The 26034-nt window shown below is 43.5% G+C and overlaps 1 protein-coding gene across 3 annotated transcripts in view; it reads left to right on the forward strand.

Annotated features, from left to right (window-relative positions):
- arhgef10 (Rho guanine nucleotide exchange factor (GEF) 10) overlaps positions 1–23862 on the forward strand; it is a 48138-nt gene extending 24276 nt beyond the window's left edge. For 2 of the 3 annotated variants that reach the window (XM_018732605.2, XM_018732624.2), the window contains 11 exons: positions 1293–1408; positions 1929–2056; positions 2630–2730; positions 3139–3260; positions 3741–3827; positions 4976–5199; positions 5657–5814; positions 10153–10295; positions 13285–13459; positions 20385–20507; positions 21304–23862. In XM_018732605.2, coding sequence (XP_018588121.2) covers positions 1293–1408; positions 1929–2056; positions 2630–2730; positions 3139–3260; positions 3741–3827; positions 4976–5199; positions 5657–5814; positions 10153–10295; positions 13285–13459; positions 20385–20507; positions 21304–21779 — 1853 coding nt within the window. In that variant the 3' untranslated portion in view covers positions 21780–23862. The remainder of the gene's footprint in view (positions 1–1292; positions 1409–1928; positions 2057–2629; positions 2731–3138; positions 3261–3740; positions 3828–4975; positions 5200–5656; positions 5815–10152; positions 10296–13284; positions 13460–20384; positions 20508–21303) is intronic. The other variant, XM_018732614.2, reaches the window with a different exon arrangement.
- Positions 23863–26034: the final 2172 nt, after the last annotated feature.

Below are 26034 nucleotides of genomic sequence, written 5' to 3' on the forward strand. Positions count from 1 at the left end.
CTGATCGACATTTGACAGAAATTCTGCCCCTGAAATATATATTTTGTCGTGTTTTTGGACACGTGTTTTAATCATACTCCTTCAAAGAAACGGTACACCCTTCTTGGGCGTCCTGCTCATTTCGACAGAAATTTTGAGAAGAAATTCAATAGTTTTTATTTTATAAAAGAAGTCCAAGTGGTGTAGCAAGTAGCACTGGTGCCTCACACTTCCTGGCCTGTTGGTCTGGACATGGGTTTGTATCCAGGTCATCCTGCTTAGAACGAGCAGTTGTTGATAATGGATGGATTTTAGGATCTACAATTGTTTAACGTGAAACATTCTGCCGTGTTTGAAAAGTCTTGCAGCATTTAGGTCTGAAATCCAGTTCCCTAACATCTTTCTGTTCAAAACTCTCCACAAAGCCTCCCAGGAAATGCGGCTGCTAATTGAAGGGGGTGAACATTGCTGCAGAGAGGCTTGTTAAGGGGGGCGGGGGGTGCACCCATCCCGCCACCATGTTTCCAGGACGGTTAAGTCCAGTTTACGAGCCATCAGGTTTAGAAGAAAAAGCTCCTTGCTGGCATGCCATGAAAGAGACCTCAGATAGTTCTGGCCTTTTCGCTCGCCCGCCCAATGCACACGCAACAAGCAAAGTGCCTTTTTTTCGGTCCCTGAGCCGGACACCCGGGGTAACAATGACTGCTTTATATCCCTGCTTCCGTTGCCATGCAGGGCACATCAGCGGTCTGGGGTAGAGAGTAAGGGGGTATGTACCGATATATGTTCAACTTGCTGACGTTATTGGCCTTCCTGATCTTCTTCATTTTGTACTTTTTCCCTTTTTGGAGGAATGATTAGAACTTCTAATTCCTCAGTAGTATGTAAATTGATTACCTTAAAGTTTTTGTCCAGTGTCCAGTTTATGTCATTGCTCCTCTGCTTTGGTTTTTGGAAAGACTTGTGTCATAGATGGAGAAATTCCCACCATCACTTCCCTGTCAGTCCACACCGCAGGGGAAGGAGAAGCAGCCAGAAGAGACAAACATGGGGTTTCCTCAACGCTTGACCACCAAAAACCTGTTTCCTGTGATGTTCCTCAGAGTGTTTGAATGTGGTGGTGTTTTCTCCGTTACCATTCATTGTCCCCTAGTGTCACAAAATGTTACACTGCAGTATTAAACATGATACTGCTGCCATATACTCATATACTGTTGGCCTCAACTATAGTGTTGTGTCTTAACTGGTGTCAGCGTGTACCGAGCCAGTATGTCAGTGCCACACTGAGCCACCTCCTTAATTCTTGTCCTCAGACAAGCTGTACATGGGCCCTGGTCAGCTGTACCAAGATCTTCAAAACCTCATTCATGACCTCAGCCTTGTCAACCAGATCTCTGGCATGATCAGCAGCTTGAAGGGCAACTACCAGGTAAGAGGCAGCCTGGCGGAGTCTCTCAACCATCTGGTGGGGTTTTTTTTTTTTTTTCTTTCCTCCCCCCTCAACATACAGGTCATAACTAAAGGGTGCCCTGTACTGACAAGTGATGATAGGTCAGTGGTCTGTGAATCATTGTACTGACTGATGAAACTTTTATTTAGTCAGCATCTTCAGTAACAGCTCTCCCACACAGAACTGTGTGATAGTTACTGGCTGTTTGAGAAGTTTATGAAACTTGCTGAGTTGTGGTAATGTCTCTAGAGAGTTGTGGCAACAAAGATCTCCCTCAAGGCAGGAAGATGAATGACCTCTTGTCTGAGGCTGCTGTCACAGAAAGCTAGAGCATTCTGTAGGAGTGACTGAGGACCACAGTTTACCCATTGGCAACAGCTGGCCCCACCCACCACAGAGGAGCTCCTGTTTGATTGATATGCATAGCCACCACCAAAGCTGTCAGTGAGTGGCATTGGCTGCTGCTCACTCCTTTCTCTCTCCAACCCTCCCCCCACAGAATGTGAACGCCACCGTGGCTCAAGACTGGGTGTCCGGCCTGCAGCGGCTCATCTCCAAGAAGGAGGAGGAGATCCGTGCCGCTGACCGCTGTAGGATCCAGCTACAGCTGCCTGGGAAGCACGACAAGTGAGCTCCGTTTCCCATGGCGACAGCTCTACTGAGTATCGTGCTATGCTTCCAGTTCCTGCCTGTCCCGCAATCACGTCTTTTCTAAAGCTCAGTGTTCTTTTATGATGATAGAAAAACCACAGCTTCTGCTCCTTTTTGTTACTTTCCACTTCCGTGTGCTTATTAGTTTCCCTGCACGTGTACAACTTTTATTCTTTGCTGCACTTTTGATTTCTTGGAAAATGCTGTTTACTCTGATAGGTTAATGAAGGCAGATGTGTGTGTCTGTCCCTCAGTTTCATCATTTGGTCCTTTGATCCTTCAAGCTTTAATGATTTTTAAGTGTGTTTCCATCATGAGCCCCCTTAATTTCACAGTTTGGGTAATGTGGGCAGAGAATACTGTCAAACCTCCAGCTGTTCATTACACACAGCATCCCCACTTCTGAGTGACTTCTGTTTTGATACCTTCATGGCAGAACTTCAGAGGGGTTTGGTGTGGTAGAAGGTACCTTCTAGGGCCCTGACTGATTATGTGCTGGATTTCGGAGGTAAAATAGCTCAACGGAGGCCCTACTCCTTCTCTGTGCAGGTCTGGAAGACCGACGTTCTTCATGGCAGTGTTCAATACTTTCACCCCAGCCACCAAGCAGTCCTGGGTCAGCAGTCTACAGATGGCCAAGCTGGCTCTTGGTATGTTCCATTCCACTCACCCCACAGGTGTGCTGTGATGTCACCTCCTTCAAAAGGGATCCATTTATGGGGACAGAGGCCGCCTCAGTCCAAACTGTCCTTGCCAGGGCGCATCGGTTCCAAGGACCAAACTTTCTGTGATGTCATTGCCCGGATTTGGTCTCCAGCTATGCCCCTCGGTCCCACAGTGACCATAATATGCACCTCAAAATAGTATAAATAGATTAATGACCTCTGCAGTTAAACCAATATGCTCATTTCTGAATCTCCCATACGGCATGTACGATGAAGGGTTTTCTTATAAAGAAATGTGTTTGAGCAGACAGGCCATCACAGCTCGGCAGAGATGGGATCCGAAGTGGTTGAGTGTGTTGTAGCTCACAAGGCCTTTGTATGCCTTTTTGACAGAGGACGACAACCTCCAGGGCTGGTTCCTAGCGGAGGATGATGGAAACCACATGAAAAAGCAGAAACACCCCCTTCTGCTGAGACAGATGCCTGTGGTCATGTCCAAACTACAGGAGTTCAAGGTGTGGGTGACCTCAGCTCTCAGACACAATGGCCGGATTCAGCTTTCCATGTGTAAACAGCATCACAGCAGGGAGTGATATTAGAGCAAGTGTTGTCTGTCCTTCCAGTTGGAATTCTACATTCTCACACCGGTTGTTGTATAGAGAATGGACAGTAAGCTGCAGCACTCAACCATTTCCTTCTATAACTGGTCTTTAAAGGGTTTATTTCCATGACAACCTAACTTTGTGTACTGCAGAGTGCTATTTCCCAGTAAATAAATATGCTTCTGCTATGTTATGAACCTCACCAGGATCTGTTGGGTAATTAAGTCACGGATATTTGAAAAACAGACACACGTTTAACTGTCCTGTGTTAATAAGACCGTGAAATATTAATGGCTGATATACAAAATATTTGTGCCTGGTGGACATTTAGCTGAAGATTTTGTCCAGATAGGTAGACTAACAATTTAAGCTGTCTGTCTAACCTCTGGGCAGGTGGAGTGTGCAGTCCACAACCCAGAACCGCTCTACAACCCCGAGAGCACCGCAGACATACCCGCATTGGGCCACGGCTGTGTGTGGGTGAGGGTTTACACTTTGTCATCCCTGCTGTAGGAAATGCATCTTCTTATGCGTTACACACAGCTCATTCCCACTATTTATACTTACTATTACTCGTGCCTGCCATCTGATTCCAAGCACAATTTGAATAAAAAAAGTTTGAGGGAAAGGGGCCTTGTAAAGTGGCGTTTAAGCAGTAAGCAGCAGTTCCTGACTTTTATACACACAGCAATTGTCATTTATTTAACACCCTTCTCCAAAGTGACTTGGAATGCTACATTTGTACACTAAACTATAATGGTTTACTCACTTATACAATTTAGTACTTTATGAGTTCAAGGTAAATACCTGCAAGGGTACTAAAGCATGAACCAGGATTTGAACCAAGGTCTTTCGAGTGCAAGGTGACTGCTGTAATCACTGAGCTACTTTTTGGCCCCGTATCCAATTATATAGTATATCAGTATGTTAATGAACAGGATACAAGTAAATTGGTTTAAAAGATCGCTGGTTCTAAGTTGGTGATGACCTTGACTATGCACACATTCCCTGGCCATCTCTAGTTGTAAAAGAATTGTTAGAAGAGAACAGATGGTGATGTCACTTTAATGAATAATGGTACGCCTGTACAGTGTGATCTGAATGAATAATTCAACACCTCTGCTGGCCGTTATTCAGATAGATCCCACTTATGGTATCGAGTACCTCTTAGCTGGGACCGTTTTATCACTGCCTGCGCAGCAAGGGCTCAGCTCAGAGTCGGTGCACTCTGACGGATGGTCTACGTTTTCCCTGACAGCTTATTCTCTGTTATAAACTCATCATTTGCTGGGTGTAAAATAACCTTTATTTTTCCCAGCTGAAAATTAATTACGATGTTCTTTGCCTTCTCAGAAAAGTTGTGATTAGTGGTTGGAATATGGTAGGCCTGTTTGTAGATTGTCACTACAAGTCCATCCTCTGATGCAGAATGTATGTTTCCTACATCTCAAAGGAAGTCTCATTTTAGTGACTTTAAATATGTGGCCTGACTTACTAATTCTTCATGAATACTTGCGTCACTGTGATACATAGGAAAGCCTGGAGGATATGCTCCACTACCAGGCCTTGATAGCTATTCCAGGATAATTATTCTTTTTCAAACCTGTGTCCATTTTACTTCCATGCAGGTGGCCAGCTGCACAAACCAGATGGGTCAGATCTCTGTGGTGGCCCTGCAGAACTCCACCCCAAAGGTGACAGAGTGCTTCAACGTGGAGTCGCGCATTCTCTGCATGGCCCACGTACCCCCGGTTGTCACCCCAGAGGACAAGGAAGGCGTGGCAGAAACTGAAACCTCCTCAGGAAAGGGCGGAGACACTCCCACAGTTTGCTTGGGGATGGAGGATGGGAGGTGTGTCCAGTCTTCTGAGCTCGCTGCCTAATATCAGTCCCAAACTGTTGCCTGAATAAGTCCAGTTACAGGATGGCTAAATGCCCTTATGCTGACAATTATTAAAGACAAATTTTGTCCAGCTGCTGCCAGAGTTGGTGTTTTTGATTAGCAGACATTACCCTCTTGCTATTTGGCCTAACAAAAGTGATGATTGTTGGCAGGAACTTGCTGACTCCCACCAGTGCAAAATATTTTTTGCATATTTGGAGGTCTTGAGAGAAGGGTGGGATTTAGGGTATAAATTGGCAACAGCAAGTGATGCTTCTAAGTGCTGTGAATAGGCCTGTGCAACAGCAACTCTGTGCTTCCACTGCTGTACAGATATTCCACAGATGAGAAATTTAACTGCTTTCATTGACAATATTGTATATGCTTCAATTGCTTCTTTTCAATTCCTTCTGTCATGACTCTGCAGCATCTCAGTATATAAGAGCAGCCAGCGCTGGAAGAAGATTCGGCTCCAGAACATCCCGACGCCAGAGCGGTCCACCGTTACAAGCCTGGTGTACAAGGAGCAGTGTCTGTACGCCGGCCTTGTGAGCGGCGCCGTTGCCATCTATTCCCGATGTCCAGGTGAACCCATCCATCGGAAACTTTTTCAGACCTGGTGTCGAGTGCTAGAGTTCTGTAACATCTGAAATGCACATATGGCAACAACTTTTTTTGTTTTTTATCAGGGATTTGCTCCTTTGGGGTCTGAGACATGTTCCTAAAGTTGGTTAGGAAGTTACATTAATTCAGTGGCCTACAAAAATTGTTTCCTCAAGCACTCAACACATCTGTTGTAAGACATGGTATAAATAGCTGAAATCTGATACCATTTACCATGTAGAAAATTCCGTGTTGACTTTTTTTCCTGGAACTGGAACGAGGCCATTTTACCACTTTTTGTTCTTGAAGACAAAGAATGACCAGGGCAGCTTGGACCAGAAAGCTGTCTTCTTTTTCCTGCTTTATGGAAGTACTGAAGCAACATGGTCAGGAGAGGTTATCAGATTTGTCCTGAGGTAGTGAGGTTTTTTTTTTTTTTTTTTTTTTCTCCCCCCCCCCCCCCCCCCTTACCAGAGCAAACCATGTGGTCACACTTGGCAGGAAACTGCTCAGAATGATGTTATTTGTGTGCCATATGCAGTATTGTTTGGCCCTTGTAAGAGTCATTAGATATGTTTTTGTTTAACTTTTTGGCACCCTTGAGATTAAGGGATATTGTGTGGCAACTCATTATTTGCTTAGTGGCTAAGAAAACTGCATTGTGGTTTTGGATGAAACTCTTAATGCAGTGTCATGAGACAGGAGATGGTAACACATTCTGATAAACAGAGAACTGAGTGTCAAGGTGCTGGTTACTCTGTGTTCCTGTTCAAGGAAAGGGTCTCAGAGGCAGCGTGGTTGTGCTTCCTTCAGAGGCCTGTGGAGCTTTGGCTGTTTTGTTTCTTTTGAAGACAAATAGGATAAAATGAGAGAAAAGTGGCTATTCCCATGTTCTGCCAGGGGGAGAACAGGATGGTGGTGAGTCATCTGCTCATTTGTTCTCCGTTTTGTCCCAGAACTCTTCAAACAGAACTTCATCAGAGATCCAAAGTGCTTTTTTTGGGGGGGGGTTCAACTTTTTTCCCCAATGACTTTTATCGGTTTCATTCTTCCTCTGTATTTGTGACGACTTAGACTATGAGTTGATCTCAGGAGTGAAGATGCCATCTCCACAGGAATGCTAATATCAAACACTAGGTAGAATTAGTGTTGTGATGAGTTCCTGTTGTGTATTTTATGCTGGTGTCTTCAGGAGCGTAGAAACTCAATGGAAATCTCCCAAATGAGGAGGAGAAATTATGTCCTGCAGCACCATTGCTTGGGAGGTCATGGCTACCAGTAGGCAGTAGAAAAATGTCTTTAAAGTGCCAGCACTTTATTTTTTTTTTTTTTCCTCTTCCTCGCTTTTTCAGTCTTCTCAGGTTAGGGTTTTCTACAGGCTTGTGCTTGTTTGTTTGTAGTGACTGAGGTTGTGCTGAGTCATTGGCAAGAGGCTTTTGTGGGGATCATTTTCATCAACTTGTTTCAGCCTCGGGGAAGCTTACTGGTACTGTTTTAGCCCTGCTGTCTGACACCCACCTGCCGCAGTGTTACCTGCACCTCTTTGGCAACCTGTGTTGTGTGGCCCTGCTTCTGTATGCAAGTTTACACATTCAAATATGCAAAAGCTTCGAACAGGAAATGCACAGAAATCTCTGAATCCAAGGTCTTTTTTATTTTAATCCTCACCTGTTGGCTCTGCAGACAGCAGGACGCATAAGTGTTGCAGCAGGAGAGCATTTTGCTGTAAGGAAAGTTGAGGAGGAGGAAAATATTCACGCCAAACTGTCGGCCAACTAAGTGAAGTTGGAGAGCTCATTTCAGGGGGCTGAAGGAATGTCTGATTTTGAGCACAGAATTCTGCATGCACATCACACCATTTCCTCATGCGTTCATCCTTTTCAATTTAGAGTCTATCAGTCAGTTGTCCTTGGAAGGGCTCTTGGGGACAATGAGCAGACGCAGGTTGGCGTACATCCTGGGCCTGGGCCCGGCTCTGTCACCGGCCTGGCTGCGGAATAGGGCCCTGTTATAAAATAGCCTTTTGTAACTGTGGCTCCAGTTACATCATGAGTCTCCCAGCAGGAATGTTCCAGGAATGACTGAATGCACCCGGCCGCCCCTTTTGTGATTTCTTCACAATACCAGCAGGACTTTGCAGCAGCCAGTTCTTCAGGTGGCCATATTTACTAGAAACTAAACATTTATTCATAGATTCCCAGACACTCAAATTAAGTTTGTTTTTTTTTTTTTTTTTTTTTTTTTTTAAACCCCCTTAAAATTTCTATAAAAAAACAAAATGGCCATTACTATTTGTCCATTTTATTTGAAGAAATGTTCAAACAAAGCAGTTGTTCAGGCTGCAGCATTCAGCACCTTTGGTATTTATTAATTTAGCTTATGTTTTTCTCCAAAACAACTTACAATATTAAGCTACCAACTATTATTTATTTATTTATTTATTTATTTATTTATTTATACAGCGGGGGTGCGGTGGCGCAGTGGGTTGGGCCACAGTCCTGCTGTCCGGTGGGTCTGGGGTTCGAGTCCCGCTTGGGGTACCTTGCGACGGACTGGCGTCCCGTCCTGGGTGTGTCCCCTCCCCCTCCGGCCTTACGCCCTGTGTTGCCGGGTTAGGCTCCGGTTATCTGTGACCCCGTATGGGACAAGCGGTTCTGAAAATGTGTGTGTGTGTGTGTGTGTGTGTGTGTGTGTGTGTGTGTGTGTGTGTGTGTGTATTTATACAGCTGTGTAATTTTACTGGAGGAATTTAGGGCAAGTACCTTGCTCAAGAGTACTACAGCTGACCCTGGAACTTGGAAATAATTGATCCTCATTCAAGGTCCAAGTGTTTGTAACAGTCATTCCTGAGGGATGACTGTTTATTGTACTTGTGTTCAGATGATCAGCTGCTGACATGTAGTGATGTGTCACTCTTTTCCCACCCTCACCGGCAGCTGTCAGAACTTGAACATGAGGCACTGCTCTTTGAAAAGTTTTATACCTCTTTGCTTGTTTCGGTACATTTAATAGCAGGTCCTGTAATAAAGTCTTTCTTTACAGTAGGCTCTCCAAGTCTGGATTAGCATTTAGATTAGATCCACTTTTCAATAGAGCCAGAAGAACCACTGCTGGGGGTCGGCTGGTATGAAATGAGGGGAATCAGGATACCGTGTAAGACAAAGAAAATGATGCTGGTCTGTATGACAAGTTCGTTTTAGATCCCTGGGGTCAGTAGCTGGGGCTGAAAAGCCTTGCAAGCAAAGTAGGCAGATAAGAGAATGATTACTTTGCGTCTTACAATTTTACACGTTTATACAAGTAGTTAAACATTTTAGCAGGAGTACAGCAGCAGGTTCATGTAGTCTCAATTCTGATATGTTCATCACTATGCCGTCACCAGTGGCTGGTTTAATATCATGTTCTGTGGGTACCTGCCAGTGTTGACCTGTGAGACTAACTGAGGGACGAAAGAGAACCTCACAACGAGAACACCACTGGGGCCAGGTGTTTATTCATTGCTTTTCTTTTATGGATTAAATTCTCGTGAGCTTTCTCTTATTTTACTATTTCACACCCCTCAGCTAAATCCCTTCCCATGGTAATTTCCAGTGTTTCTGAGCAGCGTGCGGGAATGACACATTGTGACATGCCCTCACAAGCGCTGATGTGCCCATAGACAGAATGCCATTGTTCCATAGCGAGGGTGTAGCGTAGGCGCTCTTGGGTTGAGCACTGCTTATGTAATGGGGGTTGCAATTAGGACACTACCGGCACACATTCCCTCCTTAATGATGCACAGAATGTCTAGTCAGCTTCCTCCTGACTTGCTGTGTCACCAAGCTCTGGCGGAACAGGCGGAACGTTCTAGAATGTAAAACTTAGTGGTGGTGTTTTTAACTGCTTACGGCTTCTAGAAAGAGAAGGCTGTGGGGACGGACACATGCGCACAGTCTCGTACACAGAGCGGTTGTGTGCAGTCTCGTTTGCACGGAGACCATAATCTGACTTTTTGTAGTAATTTGAAGGTGGTGAGCAGTGTCACAGGACCTTTTGTGTACCGGGTTTTCGATCGTTCATGTTTTGCATTAGATATAGAAGGTGTTTGAATCCCTTGCAACGTCTTTTCTGCCAGTTTTCAGCGTTTTCCCTTTGTCAAATGTGCCACCAGTGCCGATTTATATGGCAATGTTAATTTTACCTGGGTTTTTCTGCAAGTCAGCCCGTATTTAAGGACAGAGGCCTTTGCACCACTAGTGCTTACAAAATGAAAAGCAAAACCATTGGTGGTCCTACATAACTGGCTTACTACCCCTCAATGCCCCCTCTCCCATCCTGCAGATGCCCTGTGGGACACAGAGTCCCCGAAGCTGGTAAAGCTGGGTGTTCTCCCAGTGAAGAGTATGCTGGCCATGGAGGAACATGTGTGGGCTTCATCTGGAGGACAGGTCTTCATTATCAGCACCAAGACACATGCTATAGAGGTACACATTCTGCACTCCTCCCTCCAAAGATCTGTTTTTCCTTAGGATATGTTATAGGATGGGGATTACTATCCTTGCATTGTTCTCACTGCAGACCGTGGGGCACTAATAATTCGCCTACCATGTGACCTTAGCCTTTGAACCGTGCTTTAAGATTGTTTGTTTTCTTTACTTTTAAAACTTCATATTAATTCTTACAAAATCTTATGGTCTGTGCTGTATATTTGCGTGTATATGCATATTATAGATAAATTACAGGTCTGAAAGAGGGCAATGTGAAGCTTTCAGTAGTAGCATGCTGTGGGTGTATTCTAGGTGGATTGTTCCTCAATGGTGCATTTTGAAAAAAGTTGTAACAATGAAAGAAAATACTCTGGAAAAAGCTGCCTCTTAAATTTCGCATTCCCCCACATCAAGCACTTAGCCACCCACTGGGTTATTTTTATGAAGAATATCTTGCGTAATCCGTCCTTTCCGCTTGCTGGGATGGGATCGGGGGAAGTGGGCGTGACAGCAGTCATCAGCTGCCCTGAGCACAGTTCAGCTGCCTCTCCACAGTCAGCCAGTGCTCTGAGACCGGGTACCTTCCTCCTACGCAGAGCTTGGCAAAGCTTTCCAGCCTCACACACCATGTGCAGGAAGGTGCAGAGCAGCCAAATATTCCAGATCAATATTCTCATAAAAAGACAGTCTGAGTTTCAGATGTGGAAACCTGATTGCGACTGCTTGGCAGAGGGTCTGTCTGTGCAGTTTAAAGAATCACATACACAGGTGTGAGATCAATGGAAAAACCTGAGCTAGTGAGCTGCAGCCGTTTCTTCAGGATGAATATTGAAATATTTTCACATCTGCAAAATATTTAGCAGTTTTTAAATTGGATGTTTCTAGGAAACGGGAAATCGTGATGCTGTTCATAACCAGCAATGACATTGTTATACAGTGGGAATTAAAACAAAGCTGGTTGCAGAGATCAGTAGTAATTTGACTCAAATGAGCTCACAATGCTGATGTACTGTGTTTCAGTTCACAATACTTGCCGCTTTAGTTTTGCAATGAAGGCCATTTGACTGTGGGTGAAATGGAAAGGAAGCACCCAGGGCTTGTTGTTATATTTTTAAAACCTGAACGCTTGTGGAATGTTACATATTCATGGCTGATGATTTTCTCCATATTTTTAAAGCGTTTGGAAGCTTTTTTTGTTAAATAACTGGAACTCAAGCCATGGCTATTTTTAAAATAACATTCGCCTTCTGCTCACTACTTGCTTTATGACATTCACTGTGGCCTTATCCTAGTCGAATTAATAGCTAAAGCACAAGTTTGTATTCCACCTCTCAAGGACCATGGACACGTGCGATGTCGCACTGCATTCCAGCTCGGCCCAGGGCTACCCACACCTGCTGGTGTCCCGGAATAGTCAAGCCGGTTTCCCGTCCAGCATGCTGTGACTCGTAATCCTGTTAGTGTCATTAAGCTCATTAGTTGACCACCTGTGTGGGACTTTGGAAATGGTTTATATGGTGGCCACTCAGGGAGGGCCAGGCGGTGGGAAATATCCAACTCTGCTCGTGCACATGTGGACAGAATGCCCTTTATCACTAGGATCTAAGGCGAGCCGATTCTACCGCATGAATCAGGTCTCGCTTTAAGGGTGCTACACCTCAGCAGTTCCTGTCCTAGGGTTTGAGCCTGATGTGTTTTGGTCTCCAGTCCAATTTCGTCCTTAAACGCTACGCAGCATGGTGTCCCTGTGAGCTCCTTCAGTTAAGTAATACTGTACCAATAATAGTTTTATTGAGTGAAACTGGAGTTTTACTCCGTTTATGGGAGAAAGGGTGAGAATTTAGATGAGGTAGAATCAACCTGTATCAAGTTTCCCTATCATGGCTTTTTTTCATTAAAATTTCGGTAGGAAACGTTTGTAGCAGAGTGGAAACACCTCCTGGCCCTTAACTCAAAACCAGTTGACCTAAAAGACACAAAAACACACTTTTGCAGTCTGTTTGCTTCAGGAGAAGTAAACTTTAGTCTTCACTGTGAACTTTAGTTGACAACTTCAGTCTTCTCTGTCAACAGTATGAAACTGCTCTGTACTTTGGATCCATATCCACCTTCACTGACTTTAATAATACAAAAAAAGCTTTATGCAAAGTATTCCTCAATGCTAACAGTTATGCAGTACATGCCCCACAAAAAGTGTTTACTCCTGCAGCTTAGAAAAGCTGAAAAGTCCACTAAAATGTAATAATTTCAAACATTCCTCCTTGTATCTATAGTGACAGGAATCCATACCAAAAAAAACTGAACTTGCAGAGTGCCATGGGATGAAATGATCTTAGCATATTAATGGGCATTTTCCTACATCCGTCTCATTCTGATCGGCTTTTCCTTCCTGCCTGTTAAGGAGTGGTATTAACGAAAGTGGCCATTTTCTAGAAATATCACCACAAAGCTGTGTCCTGGTTTTTGTATTTGACTTCTTGCTCATTACGTTATGCATTGTTTCAGGTCTTTGGACCACAAAAATCCCCCCATATTTTGTCCCACTCTGAGCTTTTGATCACTTAATTGATCCAATTATTGGATTATCAGGCCAAAGTTAATGTTTTTCTCAGTTGGTGGCCAATGCAGGCTGATAGAATTGGAAAGTACAAGCCTGCACGAATGAATAACCAGAACCTGGGTGGCCTGAGAACCCACAGGAAATGATACTGAAGACCCCCCATTTGGTTTTCCACTGCTCAGTCCGTGCACACAAGTGTTTATAAGTGTGGACATGCCTGCTGTCGCCACCATGTCTGTGTTAAGATTGTGAAAAGGAGAGTGAAACAGTTTGAAAATAGCCCTTTTGTTTAACAATGTTTGGGCAAAACAACGAAGAGTAAATGTTCCTTTTTTCGGAAATATGTCTGAATATGCGCAGTAAGTTACCATGACTTTGTGCTCCCATAATGACTCCCCACTCTCGGCCTTTAACTTTCGCGTGCAGCGCCACCTGGAAGCTCATCAGGAGGAGGGCATGGTGGTGTCCCACATGGTTGTGGCCGGCGTGGGCATCTGGATTGCCTTCAGCTCAGGGTCCACACTGCGCCTGTTCCACACAGAGACACTTGTGCACCTACAGGACATCAACATCGCTACACCTGTACACCACATGCTGACAGGTAAGAGTGCTACTTATGGAACGACTCAGGATCTCACAAACTTCCCAGTGGTCACTAGTTTAACAAAAAATTTTGAAAGGTTGGCATAGTAAGATGGATCCTTTTAGCTGCCAGATTTTATACAATCTGTATTAAGCAGATTTTTTTGAAGATTTCCATATTTTGCAGAAGCTGTGTGGTAGTTTAAGTATCCGACCTAGGAAGCAGTACTACTTTTATATAGATTCAGTAATTTCCTGTACATCTTGTAGGTATTATCTCTTTGGGTGTACTAAAAAGCATCTCTTATTAACTTGCTATTTATTTAAAGTACAGGTGTCCTAGTTTGGCCTAAAAACCCTGAAAACTAGAGACTCAGGCTTGCTTTCAATGGTAAATTGTTGTCAGTTATCTTACTCCACAAGATGTAGCTCCTCTTCAGCTCAGGCCACTCTTTGAGTCTGGCCTTTGCTGCAGTGTGGGGTTCCTGCCCTGTTATCTGCTCTTTTTCATGAGGCTTTAAAGCAGAACCTCAGTCTGCTAATGGAGTGAAATCAGCTTTTATTCAGGGAGCATAAATTATCTCCCATTTTGCATAGAAGTGTTTTCCCTCAAGAAGAGAGCTTAGGAGGATTTCAGGCAGTAACCATAGCCAGTTAGCCTGGAAATAGCATTCAGATGAATTGCAGACTGGAGCAGAACATTGTAGTAATAAAACAGAAGTGCTTTGCGAAATAAATGAATAAACACAAATTTATCTTTCTATGGGCCTGCATTGGTATAAAAACACAACTGTCATTGTCCTAGTTGAGCAAATCCTGTAGATCTCACAGTGGTGGCAGGATGATGCTCTGGCCAGATTGGGTGCAGCATGTGCATCAGTGGGAGGGAACCATTGTGGGCGGCTGTAGTGTAAATCACAGCATTCTGTCAAGGTGACAACAGCTGTCGCTCTAACAGTCATGTGTGTTTTGGCTAAGTTTGTATTGGGCCGTTAAATCACGCGTTGATCTTCACAAGCTTGCTGTGCCACACAGCGATTGTGGTACCATGGAAACGTACTCTCTCTTGTTCTTCTCCAGTCTGAGCTGTGGCCTTGTAGTTGTTTTTCTCCATCCAGTGTGGTTTGCTCCCTGAGGGAAGAAGAGCTGCCTGGCATATTTTCAGCTGAAGTGCTGTACGACAGATCGAATCTATGCATCTTTTCTGTTTCCTTTTTCTGGGGTGGGGTGAACCATGAACTGTCAGATGGAATCTTAGTCCATTCAAACTTCAGCTATTTCCAGTATCTGCAGTCTGTTTCCCTGGGAGCGCCATGCCTCAGGGAAGGGCTCTAGTCCTTGCCGTGTGACTTGTTGTGCCTTGTCCATCTATATGCTGATGACGTTTAGCCCAGTAGAGCTGTAGAAAATGCCGCAGTATGTCTGGTCCTCTTGGCTGGGTTGGTCCCCAGCAGGATGTGTAGTTAAACCCCGGGACAGCTCGGGTCCTGGCTGGTTTGCATGCCCTGGTCAGTGGGGTAATGGCAGGTCTAGGTGAACCACAAGCCATTCCTGTCATGCAGCTACTTCAAGATGGTTTCTGATCGTAAGCATTGCATGAAAACATTTTTATGTTTGTACTGTAAATACAGCTCTCTACTAGAGACTGTGCTCCCTGGGTGTACAGTGGAGGGCTTGTTATTAGAGCTGGGAAGCTCCTGTGGTTCAGAAGTTTAAGAGGTAGAGATTCTTACGATTTCTTTGCTAAAACATTACAGGCAAGAAAAGCTTAGGAGACGACTATCGTTTTGGTTCCTCTCCTATTACGTACATCTTGAAAGTTAGATACCAACTGTGCTCTGAGATTATTAACCATTGTTTAGCTGACACCTTTCTCCAAAGCAACTTTTAATGCTGCTTTCCACACTAAGTTCCTTACAATGATTTACTTATTTATAGAACCGGATTTTTTTTATATATATATATATATATATATATACACACACACACACACACACACATTTTCAGAACCGCTTGTCCCATACGGGGTCACGGGGAACCGGAGCCTAACCCGGCAACTCAGGGGGAGGGGACACACCCAGGACGGGACGCCAGTCCGTCGCAAGGCACCCCAAGGGGGACTCGAACCCCAGACCCACCGGAGAGCAGGACTGTGGTCCAACCCACTGCGCCACCGCACCCCCATATATATATATATATATATATATATATTTTAAACTGGTGACTTAATGGGTAAATAACTTGCTTAAGGGTATTACAGCATGGTCAAGCTTCAAACCTTTGTCCTCTGATGGTAAATCAATGGCTCTAATCCTCACACCACCAAAGTTTAGTCCTCTCTCTCATAGCATTCCTTAAAACATGGATGTCATCATAGCAATATTCATCTTCACCCATGAAACACAAAGTGGAGTGTGAACACTCTTCACTCCCTTGCTTCTGAACCCTTGCCTGCTTAGCAGTTACGTGAGCGATAATGAATGCAAGGAATTTCCCTGGAGTTATCAGTCCACCTTGATCCTGGCTGTACATTTTGGTGGAATTTCATCATCTTGCAGAAAGCAGACGAGGAAGTGTAAACCCTGTACCCACCAAGCCTGCAGGTTTCCAGTATTTACAGCCATTCTGTGTAATCGATCTCTTTGGATGACTTAAAGGTGTTGTGTATGCAAATAACACACTGCAGGGTAAATTACTAGCAATGCTGCTTCGATATCTTTTTTTATTTTTTATAATGTGCATTAGGCTGAGCCAAAATCTCCAGCTTACAGCCAGTTCATTTTTTTGGATTACTAAATACTGAAATTTACAGTATTTATCTGAATGAAGAATCACTCATTTCCTTCATCTCACCCTCAAGGAAAAACCCCAGACTTCCATCAGACAGGCTTGTTTTCCTTAGTCATTAAAGGGGGGTGCCCCGTAAAGATATGATGGCGTGATTCCGGTGTTTTGGAACCACTTAGGGGTAGATAACAAGAGCCGTCAACTGGACAGGAAGTCAGCTGTAAGAAGGGTGAGCACAAAGCCACTCCCTGTGCTCCTTGTGGGCTGTATCACCCAAGAGCTGAGTTCCACCCAAAACCACAAACACACTGTGAAGTTAGGAACAGAAGAGAACAGAACCGCAGTTTCATCACTGTCTAACACTGACCCAGTTCACCAGTTTTCTGTCTTATTTCCATTTCTATGACACGCCTGCTTTCGCTTTCATTGAAGACAGGAGGAAGTTTACCCCTGGCATGTTCCTCAACACAACCACAGGCCAGTGAACTGCTTGTTTGGTCTCATTTGCTTTGCCCTACAACATTTACAGTTGTGTTACATTAAGCAGTGATAATCCCTAGTGAATAAGTTTTTGCAACCGACAAATAGTTACAGCACTGGTAACTATTCACTTGGCAGCCACTATGTTGACTTTCAAGGATATTTTTCCATCTCCTGGATATCATGAATTCCTTGAAGAAGCTTCAGCCCAAAGAACATTTTACATATTTGAGGAAACTTTCCAAGCCCTTTTCTGCATTTTCAGCAGCTTAGTAATTCTGTTGAGTGTACATATATTTTCCACCATCTCTCATGAGCTACACTAAATTCTCAAGGTGGGTCAGAGTTTATACTCTTTGCCACCTGTGTGTCAACTCATTTACATTTATTAATTTAGGTTATGCTTTTTCCAAAGCAACTTACAATGTTAAGTTACTTCCCAATTATTGACCCATTTATACAGCTAGGTAACTTTACTGGAGCAATGTAGGGTAAGTGTTGCCCAAGGGTACTACAACCGGAGGTGGGATTCAAACTTTGAACCTTTGGATTCAAAGGCAGCAGGTCTAATGGCTATGTTACCAGTTGCCTTTTTATTTTATTTTTTTTCTCCTTATTCAAAATGTGGGAAATTAATGCTTCACAGTTGCCTCTGCTATCAAGTAATTGAGTCACAGACTCTGCGCTGATGCTTTGAAAACTGAAATCTGAGTGGATGTGTTGGAAAACATTTATTTTTAGTTTAATATTAAAGCAAACAATCTAGTGGTGTGACTTTCCTTTCAAAGACCTCGGTGGAACACAAAAGATTTTTGGCACATAAAGAGGTTTATACTGTTTAACTGACAGCATTTACCAGTTAAGTAGAGTTGAGTCCAAATATAAACACTATAAAACTGGCTGTGTGATGATACAGGTTGGGTGCCAGTGAATAACAAATTGGGGCTGATCTATGGTTTGACACTAAAAATGTGATTTACCAAACACAATGTGAAATGGCTACTTCCAGACTCGGAACAGCCATGGCAAACTCTGACGAGGATGTTTCTGGAAAGCTGAATCGGACCCCCATCGTGACATGCAAATAGTGTTGCTGAGCGAGAGCTGTGAGTGTCCAGCCTGTAGCCTTTGTCTGTGGTGACCTAAATACCCAGCCATGCGTTCTGTAATGAACCCAATAAGCAGCACCTCCATTACCACGTCTGGGCTATTACACGTCTCACAACAAGAACACAAGGCGAGCTCCAGGGAATATCAGTGCCTCATTAGCCCTCGCAATGTCTCCAGTCGCTTTTGTCAAGAAGAGGGTTTATATATAGAATGAGAGACTAAGCCGGTATTCTGGTTTCTTTTGTTTCATCAAAGCTATATTAGACCTCCTCTGCCCCCTCTGGAGGGAGTCCAGGCAAAAAGCTGTGTTTTCCCTCAGATCTGAAACAAACCTGATCTGTGTTGATGCTATGTGGGTTGTATTTTGCTCGGCATGTGGAAAGGGAAGTTAAAATATTTTGGAAGAGGGAAGACTAAAGTTGAGCATTATGTTTTTGATAAGTGTGGGTGGTGAAGGGTCCACTGGGGCAGGCACTGCAGGATGATGATCTTTCTGAAGGGTCACCTCGATGAAGGAGCTCTGCAGCGATTTAGCTAAAGCCTGAGGATTATGGGTGGAGGCTGACCCACTTGAGAGCTATTGCTCTGGCCTGGAAGTGGCAGTGATCTCACCAGACTCTGGCATCCTGTTTGTTGTTCTGCAGGTAAAACCCCCTTCAACACACCTGTAAGCGACCTGCTGCCCATGCAGCTCTGATCAGTTAGAAGAATGCAGAAGATCACAGATTTCTAGCAAAAAATTGCCTTTATGCATTCGATTGTTGCCCAAGGTGGACTAAATCACCACAGTTCCACTCATCTCCAGCAGGATGACTGTAGGCCATGGAATATGCCAATGTATTTAGAAGATTTAGTTTAAGAAAATAAACAGTAAGTCCTGTAATTGTTTTAAGTCTGGCAAAGTCATCTAACATTTACTTTTAGCTGTATGCCCACTTGTTTTTATTTGCTCATGCAAAGAAGCAGTGCAATGAAAACGTGTGTTTCCCATTAAGCGAGGAGTTAAAAGTAGAGGTGATGAGAATGGAAAACGAGTGTCTACTTTCCAGCTGTACACATCTGGCGGTTACTCAAGTTAAGCAGTACTGTTTTCCATCTCTTCATTGCGGTTTACTGCTGACCCTGAGTCTTACATAATACGTTTTTGTATTATAATCACTCCAAGTGCTGAGTTCATGGACAAAAGGCAAACTGTAAAGCAGTGTGATCCTTTTTTTTTTAAATTGGGTTTTTAATGTAATATACTGAGATGACATGAGTGAAATAGACTGTTATTAGTCAATCTCTAAAGCAGCAGTGAATTGTTGGGAACATTTGGTTTTTTAACTGTCGTTATAGGCCGGCTTCAAAGTTCTCCACTGCTCATCTAGTGTTAGAACCCCACAAATACACAAGAGAGACAGAGAGACAGATGGACACACACCCTCAACTCTAATGACTGAGAAATGGCTGTCTCCCAGGCCAGTCCTCATGGCGAGAACAACCCTTGAACTGCAGAGAGCCCAGAGAGACATTGGGGCCCTGTCTGAGAATAGAAACACTGCTTTGGCTAATTGAGGGTTTAAACATCTCTTGGTCAGGAGACAGTGTGGGAGCAGGGGAAAGAACTGCAAGAAATGGCAGGACAGAAAAAAAAAAAAAAAATCACTGCACTTAGTTTTAATGCATCGGTTAATTGGATTAGTGGCACGGAAAGAATGTAGCTCATACATCACCCTGCTCTTGTCCTGCAGACTGTCCCCACGGTCATTGTAACAGAGTGTGCACTAAACAAGGCACTGAACCTTGTTAACCTGTTCTGATGAACTTGCTAAATTCTACCAAATAGTGATGCATACTGTGTTTTAACAGCAGTCCTCTTTACTCCATTATTTGCAATAAGATGAAGGGATTAAACCTTTGTTGGTTGATGTTAGCCACACTTTATTTTATTAGCTGAATGCCTTTAGTAGACAATCAAAGCCACTTAAATGAACAACAGGTTGTGCCCATTTCACATTTGAATGAGAGATGCTGGTATTGTCACAGAGGGCTTTTAATTATCATTTGTAAATTTCAGTTAATATAAATAGATAAACTTTTATGGTTTACGGGCATCTGCTATGTTCCATTGTGTAACGGTATAGTTAGTTGGCAATTTTTGTTGCACCTGCCAGTTTCTTGTTTCCCTGCTTTTGCCTTTCTTGTAAAACCCCGAAATATTTGAAACAGCAGGTGCCATAGTGGTTGTTATTGTTGTATTGCTTTTTGAAAGTGCCTGGCATTTAAATGATTCACTCACTGTAGTTATTTTGAATCCAAATGATTGAATGGAATTCTGAATAGTAGTGGATTTTGAATTCATCTCTAAGGTACTTGCATCAGGTTTCCCCGGAAACCATCAGCTTTAATGCATCATTGCCATAGTAACTTTCCCACACATCCAATAAAAATATCGCCCTCCTACCTTCTGTCTCTGTTTAGATGAAGCAGTTATCACTATTGTTTGTTCAGCACTCAACTACAAAGCACATTAAGTAATGCATTTTCCCTCAAAAACACTCCTTTTTCCTTGTTCTTGTGCTCAGGTCACCAGAGAGTTTTGGTAAGCAGCCTACTGGCTTGTCATGGTCTGTTGCTGGTGGGGACCAACCTGGGTGTGACGGTAGCTCTCTCTGTCCCTCGACTTCAGGGAATCCCCAAAGTCACAGGTGAGCGGCCCTCAAGCTTACTTGCATTGCTCAACAAATACCACATCCCGTACACTCTACACAGTCATTTGGTTGCACCAAGGAGGACAGGTGATTTTGGTTTCTGGCTATTGCAGGACTATTTCACCCTCCTCAGCCAAGTATGAGTGATGCAACAAATGTCAGATGTGTTTGAAAAATGGGCTGTTGCTTTCTGGGGGCACATTGAGCTCAGCGTGAAGCTCAACAAACTGATCTTGGAGCTTCGCTAGCACATGTGCTCATTCTTTAACACAGGCCTTATTGACTGGAGCATTCCTTTGAAGAATGCATTCTGAGTCTAAAAGTAAACAGCAGGGAAACTGTTCTTTTCATGCTGCTGGTCTCTACTGGGACATCCACAGCTTCCCTGTGCCCTACAACTGTTGCCCCCTGTCCTTGAGCTGGGCTGCTGGGCCCTTTCCTGTAGAACACTGTGTACACCCTGCTTTGTAGGGTCTCCACTTTCCGGTGACAAGAGAAGCAGCTGTTTCCCTGCTCTTTCCATACGAAGGCCTATATTAAAAATAGTGTCTAATTAAAAAAGGTCATGGTTGTGCTCTATTTCCTATTAGTAGGTGATCTGCTGGCCACAGACATCCTTTCTCAGTGAAAATTAGTCTTGGGGCAAAAAAATATATTTTGTTAGATTTGTATGGTGTTACAGTCCCATTAAAATATCAAATTTGACCTGGTGTAGAAGATAAAGTTGAAAGCTGTTGTTGCCGGACTACTGCCTCATTCTTGACTGCGTGTGTATGAACTCCTGGATCTACAGGACGGGGAATGGTATCCTACCACGCTCACAACGGCCCAGTGAAGTTCCTCACCATGGCGTCTGCAGTGTGCAACCGGCCCCAGGAATGTCCCCCCGGTAACCCAGGCAGCCAGCTCGAGGCAAAGGATGGGGATGGAGGCTTGACACCCGGAGCATGTTCGAGCTCAGCCCGAGCTAGGGAGCGGGGTGTGTGGCTATATGAGACTGGCAGCTCCCTGTCCTCTTCCTGCGGCTCTTTGGCTCTATCCCAGAGCTCCCTGGAGCATGTGCCTGAGGACAGCTCACTCTATGACCTGCTCACTGACCCTGCCCACACGCAGCGGGCTACGCACACTCACAAAATGAGCGTTAGCTCCGTGCTGGTGGTTTCAGGGGGCCTGGGCCATCGACGCATCAACAGGAAGACTAAACAGTCACGGCAGGAGGAGATTGTGTCCACTGTCATGGTGTGGCAGATTCCCCTGATCAGCATGTGAAGGGCAACTGCTGTACAGCCAGTTGAGTGACAAGCCACACACTCATCACCAGCTTTGTTGTCTTCGTGTGTCTGTCTCACTGGCTCTGTTCTCTCATCTTCCTACAGCTGTGATGATGCCCTGCCGTTATCGGCCAACGTCTGCTGGAGTCACCTCCAGATACACGACTTAAAACTGGCATTCCCCTTTAGTGCTAGAGCAACTTGAGTATGAATTAGTGGAAGACTATTATTTTCACAAGGGCAGGACTTGGGGCTAACTGGTCCCAGGGTCCCAAAGCAGAATGAGACACCGTCTCTATTTGGTATGTGTTGTCCAGGAAACACATCCACCAACTTTTCAGGCCGTGTACGTCTTGGGCATCAACCTTCCAAATTTTTTGCCGTATTCCTGGACTGTGAATTAAGGTTTACCTGAGACCTTGAACCACTTATGTGACCTTAATACCACCTTTCTGTCTGAAGCAGTTAATCCTTTTTCATTATTGCCATAACTGATAACTTGAGCCTTTTTGGTCTCCATACCATTCATGATCAAACTGAATAGTTGTTTTTGACAGTTCTGAAATTTAGTTTCTGCATTAAACACCTTAGCTTGCTTCTGTTATCATCTTGTGTATGAAGGCCAGGGAGAGGCCAGAATTGCTGTAGTTCAGAACCAGTGTGTCGTGTAACTCTACAATAAGCAGGTCAGTGTGAAGTGAACCTGTACTAAGGGACGCTTTCTACGGATGTTCATTTCCAAAGTGAGTCCGGTACCTCTGAAGGGGAACTTGTGTTCTAAAGGCCGCTATTTTAAGGTTCAGGGGAGATGTTTTGTCTGCTTTTTGTTGGTAAGTTAACATGAGTAATGAATTTTGACATTTGGTTTCTTTCTGTTGCCTAGCATAGGTTCACCAGTGACTGACAGCTTTGTGGTCTTGAAGCATGATGGGAAATTCTGGCTGGCCAGAAGTCTTATTTATCCTAAAGCTTACTTGGACATGCTTTGTTCACAAGACTTCATTACATAGTGCCTAAATTGTGTGATGTCCCCTTAGTGAAACTCAGCTGTATTTATAATGTTAAAGAGAACTTTAAAATATAAGAATTGCTGTATGTGTTTGTTGTATACATTTACTAATGTACAATCAAAGCAATATTTTACTTGATGTCTTTTACGGTTTCTACTTATGACTGCAAACTGCAGCAAATGGTTATTTGCTTGTATCGTTGTTACTTAAGGTTACAATTTAAATGTCAACCAATGTTTCAATGATGTTTGATTTAAAAAGGTTCCATTTTGTAGAAAATACAAGTTCCATGCTGCCCAGTTGACACTGTGAGATTTATGGAATAGATGCGATCACTGCAGTCTAAAGTACACTTTAGTCTGCAAAACCACTAGAACTGCCCAATGTGGAGCTACCTGTGAAGGATATAATAGGACTCCAAAAATAGTCAACTGGTTTCCAGCCAATAGCTCTCTGATTCATTTTTATATAGACACAGATGCAGCCAACTTTTATCAAGGGTACAACAGCAGGATGGTCCTGCAACTACCTGGTCATCAAGTGAGCTCCTTACACCAAATCTCACCTAATAATTGTATAAAGGAACCTGTTGACATTAAGGAAGCGTGAGATGCAAATGCTACCTGGTTAAAACATGGCAAGTGCTCAGTGACTGAAAACAACATTGGCTATCCACTGGGAATCGGTGCCTTACTGTTACAGCTTCTTACTGCTATGGATACTGGCTTGTATTTCTAACACCAATTCTATAGTGTGTGCAAGTGTGTCTTTGCAATAAAAACAGAATCTGTGCATCATATGCATTGTCAAACGTTATATATTGACTACTTCATTGACAACTACACATCCCTGAAAAGTTGTACAGTTCTTGCACTGTTTGGTGTGATGTAGTTAAGCTAACCAGTAAAAATTGCACTTCAGGGTGACCACAATGATCTGTGTTATGTTAGCCGTGTTCTATGGCTAGTTGATGGCACGGGGTTGTCATAAACACTACAGTGGGGGAATTCTACTCACCTGAACTGTGTGAAATTTCACCAGTGCCTGTATTTTTAATTAAAATATTTTAGTGTTTCTGAAATTCAGAGTTGAAATCTGATTATGTGAATTTTTGAATGCAGATTAAATTTGCTTGCAAGTTTTGAAGTTCTTGTCAAAAGAGCCATCAGGGAAGCCTGGATATGTTTTACATCAAATATAATGATCTGAAGAATCAACATGCTCAGGTAAGTGTTGGAGAATTTATGAAAAAGGGGTTGTTTGCTTTATCTGATCAGGTGGAAAAGAACATCCTTCTGCTGACCTTCAAGTACATACTGTACTTGCTTGCAAACGTGGAGGGCCCATGCCAAGTGCTCAGACTGCTCTTTGAATTTAAAAAGCCGCCTCCTTGCTGCCAGAGCCTATTTGTTTCCGTCAAGGCTGTATTTGACCAATACAAGATCAACTGCAAAACTGTGCCGTTTGTACTTAGCAAAGCCATGTGAACCGTAAGGGTATAATAAGTATGTCTTGATTCCGATGTTACTGTTACTGTCATTTAGGTAACTCAAGACATACCTGTTATAGCACTACGGCACTTTAAATGAGTATAGATGCTATTCCAAAATATTTCCTTCTCTGTATGGTGCTACCTGCTGCATTCACCCTGTTAAACAAGAATGGTGTGATATATCGTTGACGATACATGCCAGCACATGCTATAGCCCCAGGGATCGAATTACTCTGGGCGGTGCTGCTCTTTCATAGCCTTTCAACAGTACACAGCTTTATATTCAGCTCTTGCATTGCTCCCGCTACAGTTAACACAGCAGTTGGAGACCACTAATGGCTTGTCTGTAACAGTCACTGCAGTGCGTCGTTCATCCCAGAAAGATATAGCATGATGCAGGGTACATCCTGGATGGTGGAACAGTTCACCTAAAACACATCTTTGGACTCTGGAAGAAACCAATGAGAACATGCAAACTCCCAGCATGGCCACCTTTCAGATCAATATCCTGTCAAATAATATCCAGCATAAAAGATTTAAAATGTTTTGCTTTAAGATAACCTTAAAGATCTGATTTACTCCTTTTTAGCCAATCCATCAGTAGTGACAGGACAAACTGGTCTACTTGTGGCCCTCAACAATTTCAGTTACAATTTATTCAAACTGCAATTTATTCTTACACAGTGCTCAGTCCTGAGGACAGACTGGGAGTGCATTCCCAAGGTTACAAACCATCGTGTGTGTGTGTGTGTGTGTGTCTCTCCCCCAAATCCATCGAGTAAAATGAGACACACCGTGTGTTTGCATTGTTCATATCCTTGACTTGGGAGCCTCAATGTCCCACTTCCAAAACAAGTGTCTGGAACACCAGACTAGAAGGTCTTTCCTTCACTGCAGTTTCTATGGAGGGCCCTCCGATTCTGGCACAAGGGCAGCGCCTGCTTGGCACACTGGGGTTGGGAGGTGTGAAAAGGCCAGAACGCTTAGCCAACAGTGGCAAAACGAAAATAAGTCCTAGCAGAAAGTATCTCCTGTCCCATCAAATCAATCTTTTAGAAGAGCCTTGGCATTTGCAGATTTTTTTTTTCTTCCAGAGGCTTTCATGAAATAATGACATGCATGGGTGTAGTTCTGCTGAGCTTTGTTCTTGTAGTAATCATTTCTTCTGATATAATGTCTGCTTTTAGTTCTAGTTGATTTTTTTTTTGTCTCCCACTATTACATAACTCTTCTAGCTTTTGTACTTTTCAGGGTTTTTTTTTTTTGCTCTGGTTCATTCTTTTTGGATGAACCAATTCAAATCCGTCATTGTGGTAATTGGCTCAGGTATTTTCCAATGACGTTTACTCATTTAGCTGAAGCTTTTCTCCAAGCGACTTACAGTGTGAAGCTACCTACAATCATTTACCCATGTATACAAATTTAGAGTAAGTACCTTTTCTCAAGGGCACTAAATTTGAAACCGCAACCTTTGACACCAAACCAAAGGCAGCAGTTCTAGTTACACTACTAGCTGTGCCCGGTTAGCCCGTTTTCTGGTGCTTGGCAGAACAGAATATTTATTTTACATGTTGCTACGGTCTTAGTTTAAGAAATTATAATTATAAAATAATTATTCCAAAGGAATCAAAGCAAGAAGTAAGACATGGAGCATCATTGCTGAAGGAGGTACCTTATATCAGTGCCAACACAATACTAAGCTACAGGAGGAAAAAAAAATAAAAGCCAAATCAAATCGTATTGTCATATTT

The sequence above is a fragment of the Scleropages formosus genome, chromosome 15, assembly GCF_900964775.1.
Source record: "Scleropages formosus chromosome 15, fSclFor1.1, whole genome shotgun sequence".
Classification (NCBI taxonomy): domain Eukaryota; kingdom Metazoa; phylum Chordata; class Actinopteri; order Osteoglossiformes; family Osteoglossidae; genus Scleropages; species Scleropages formosus.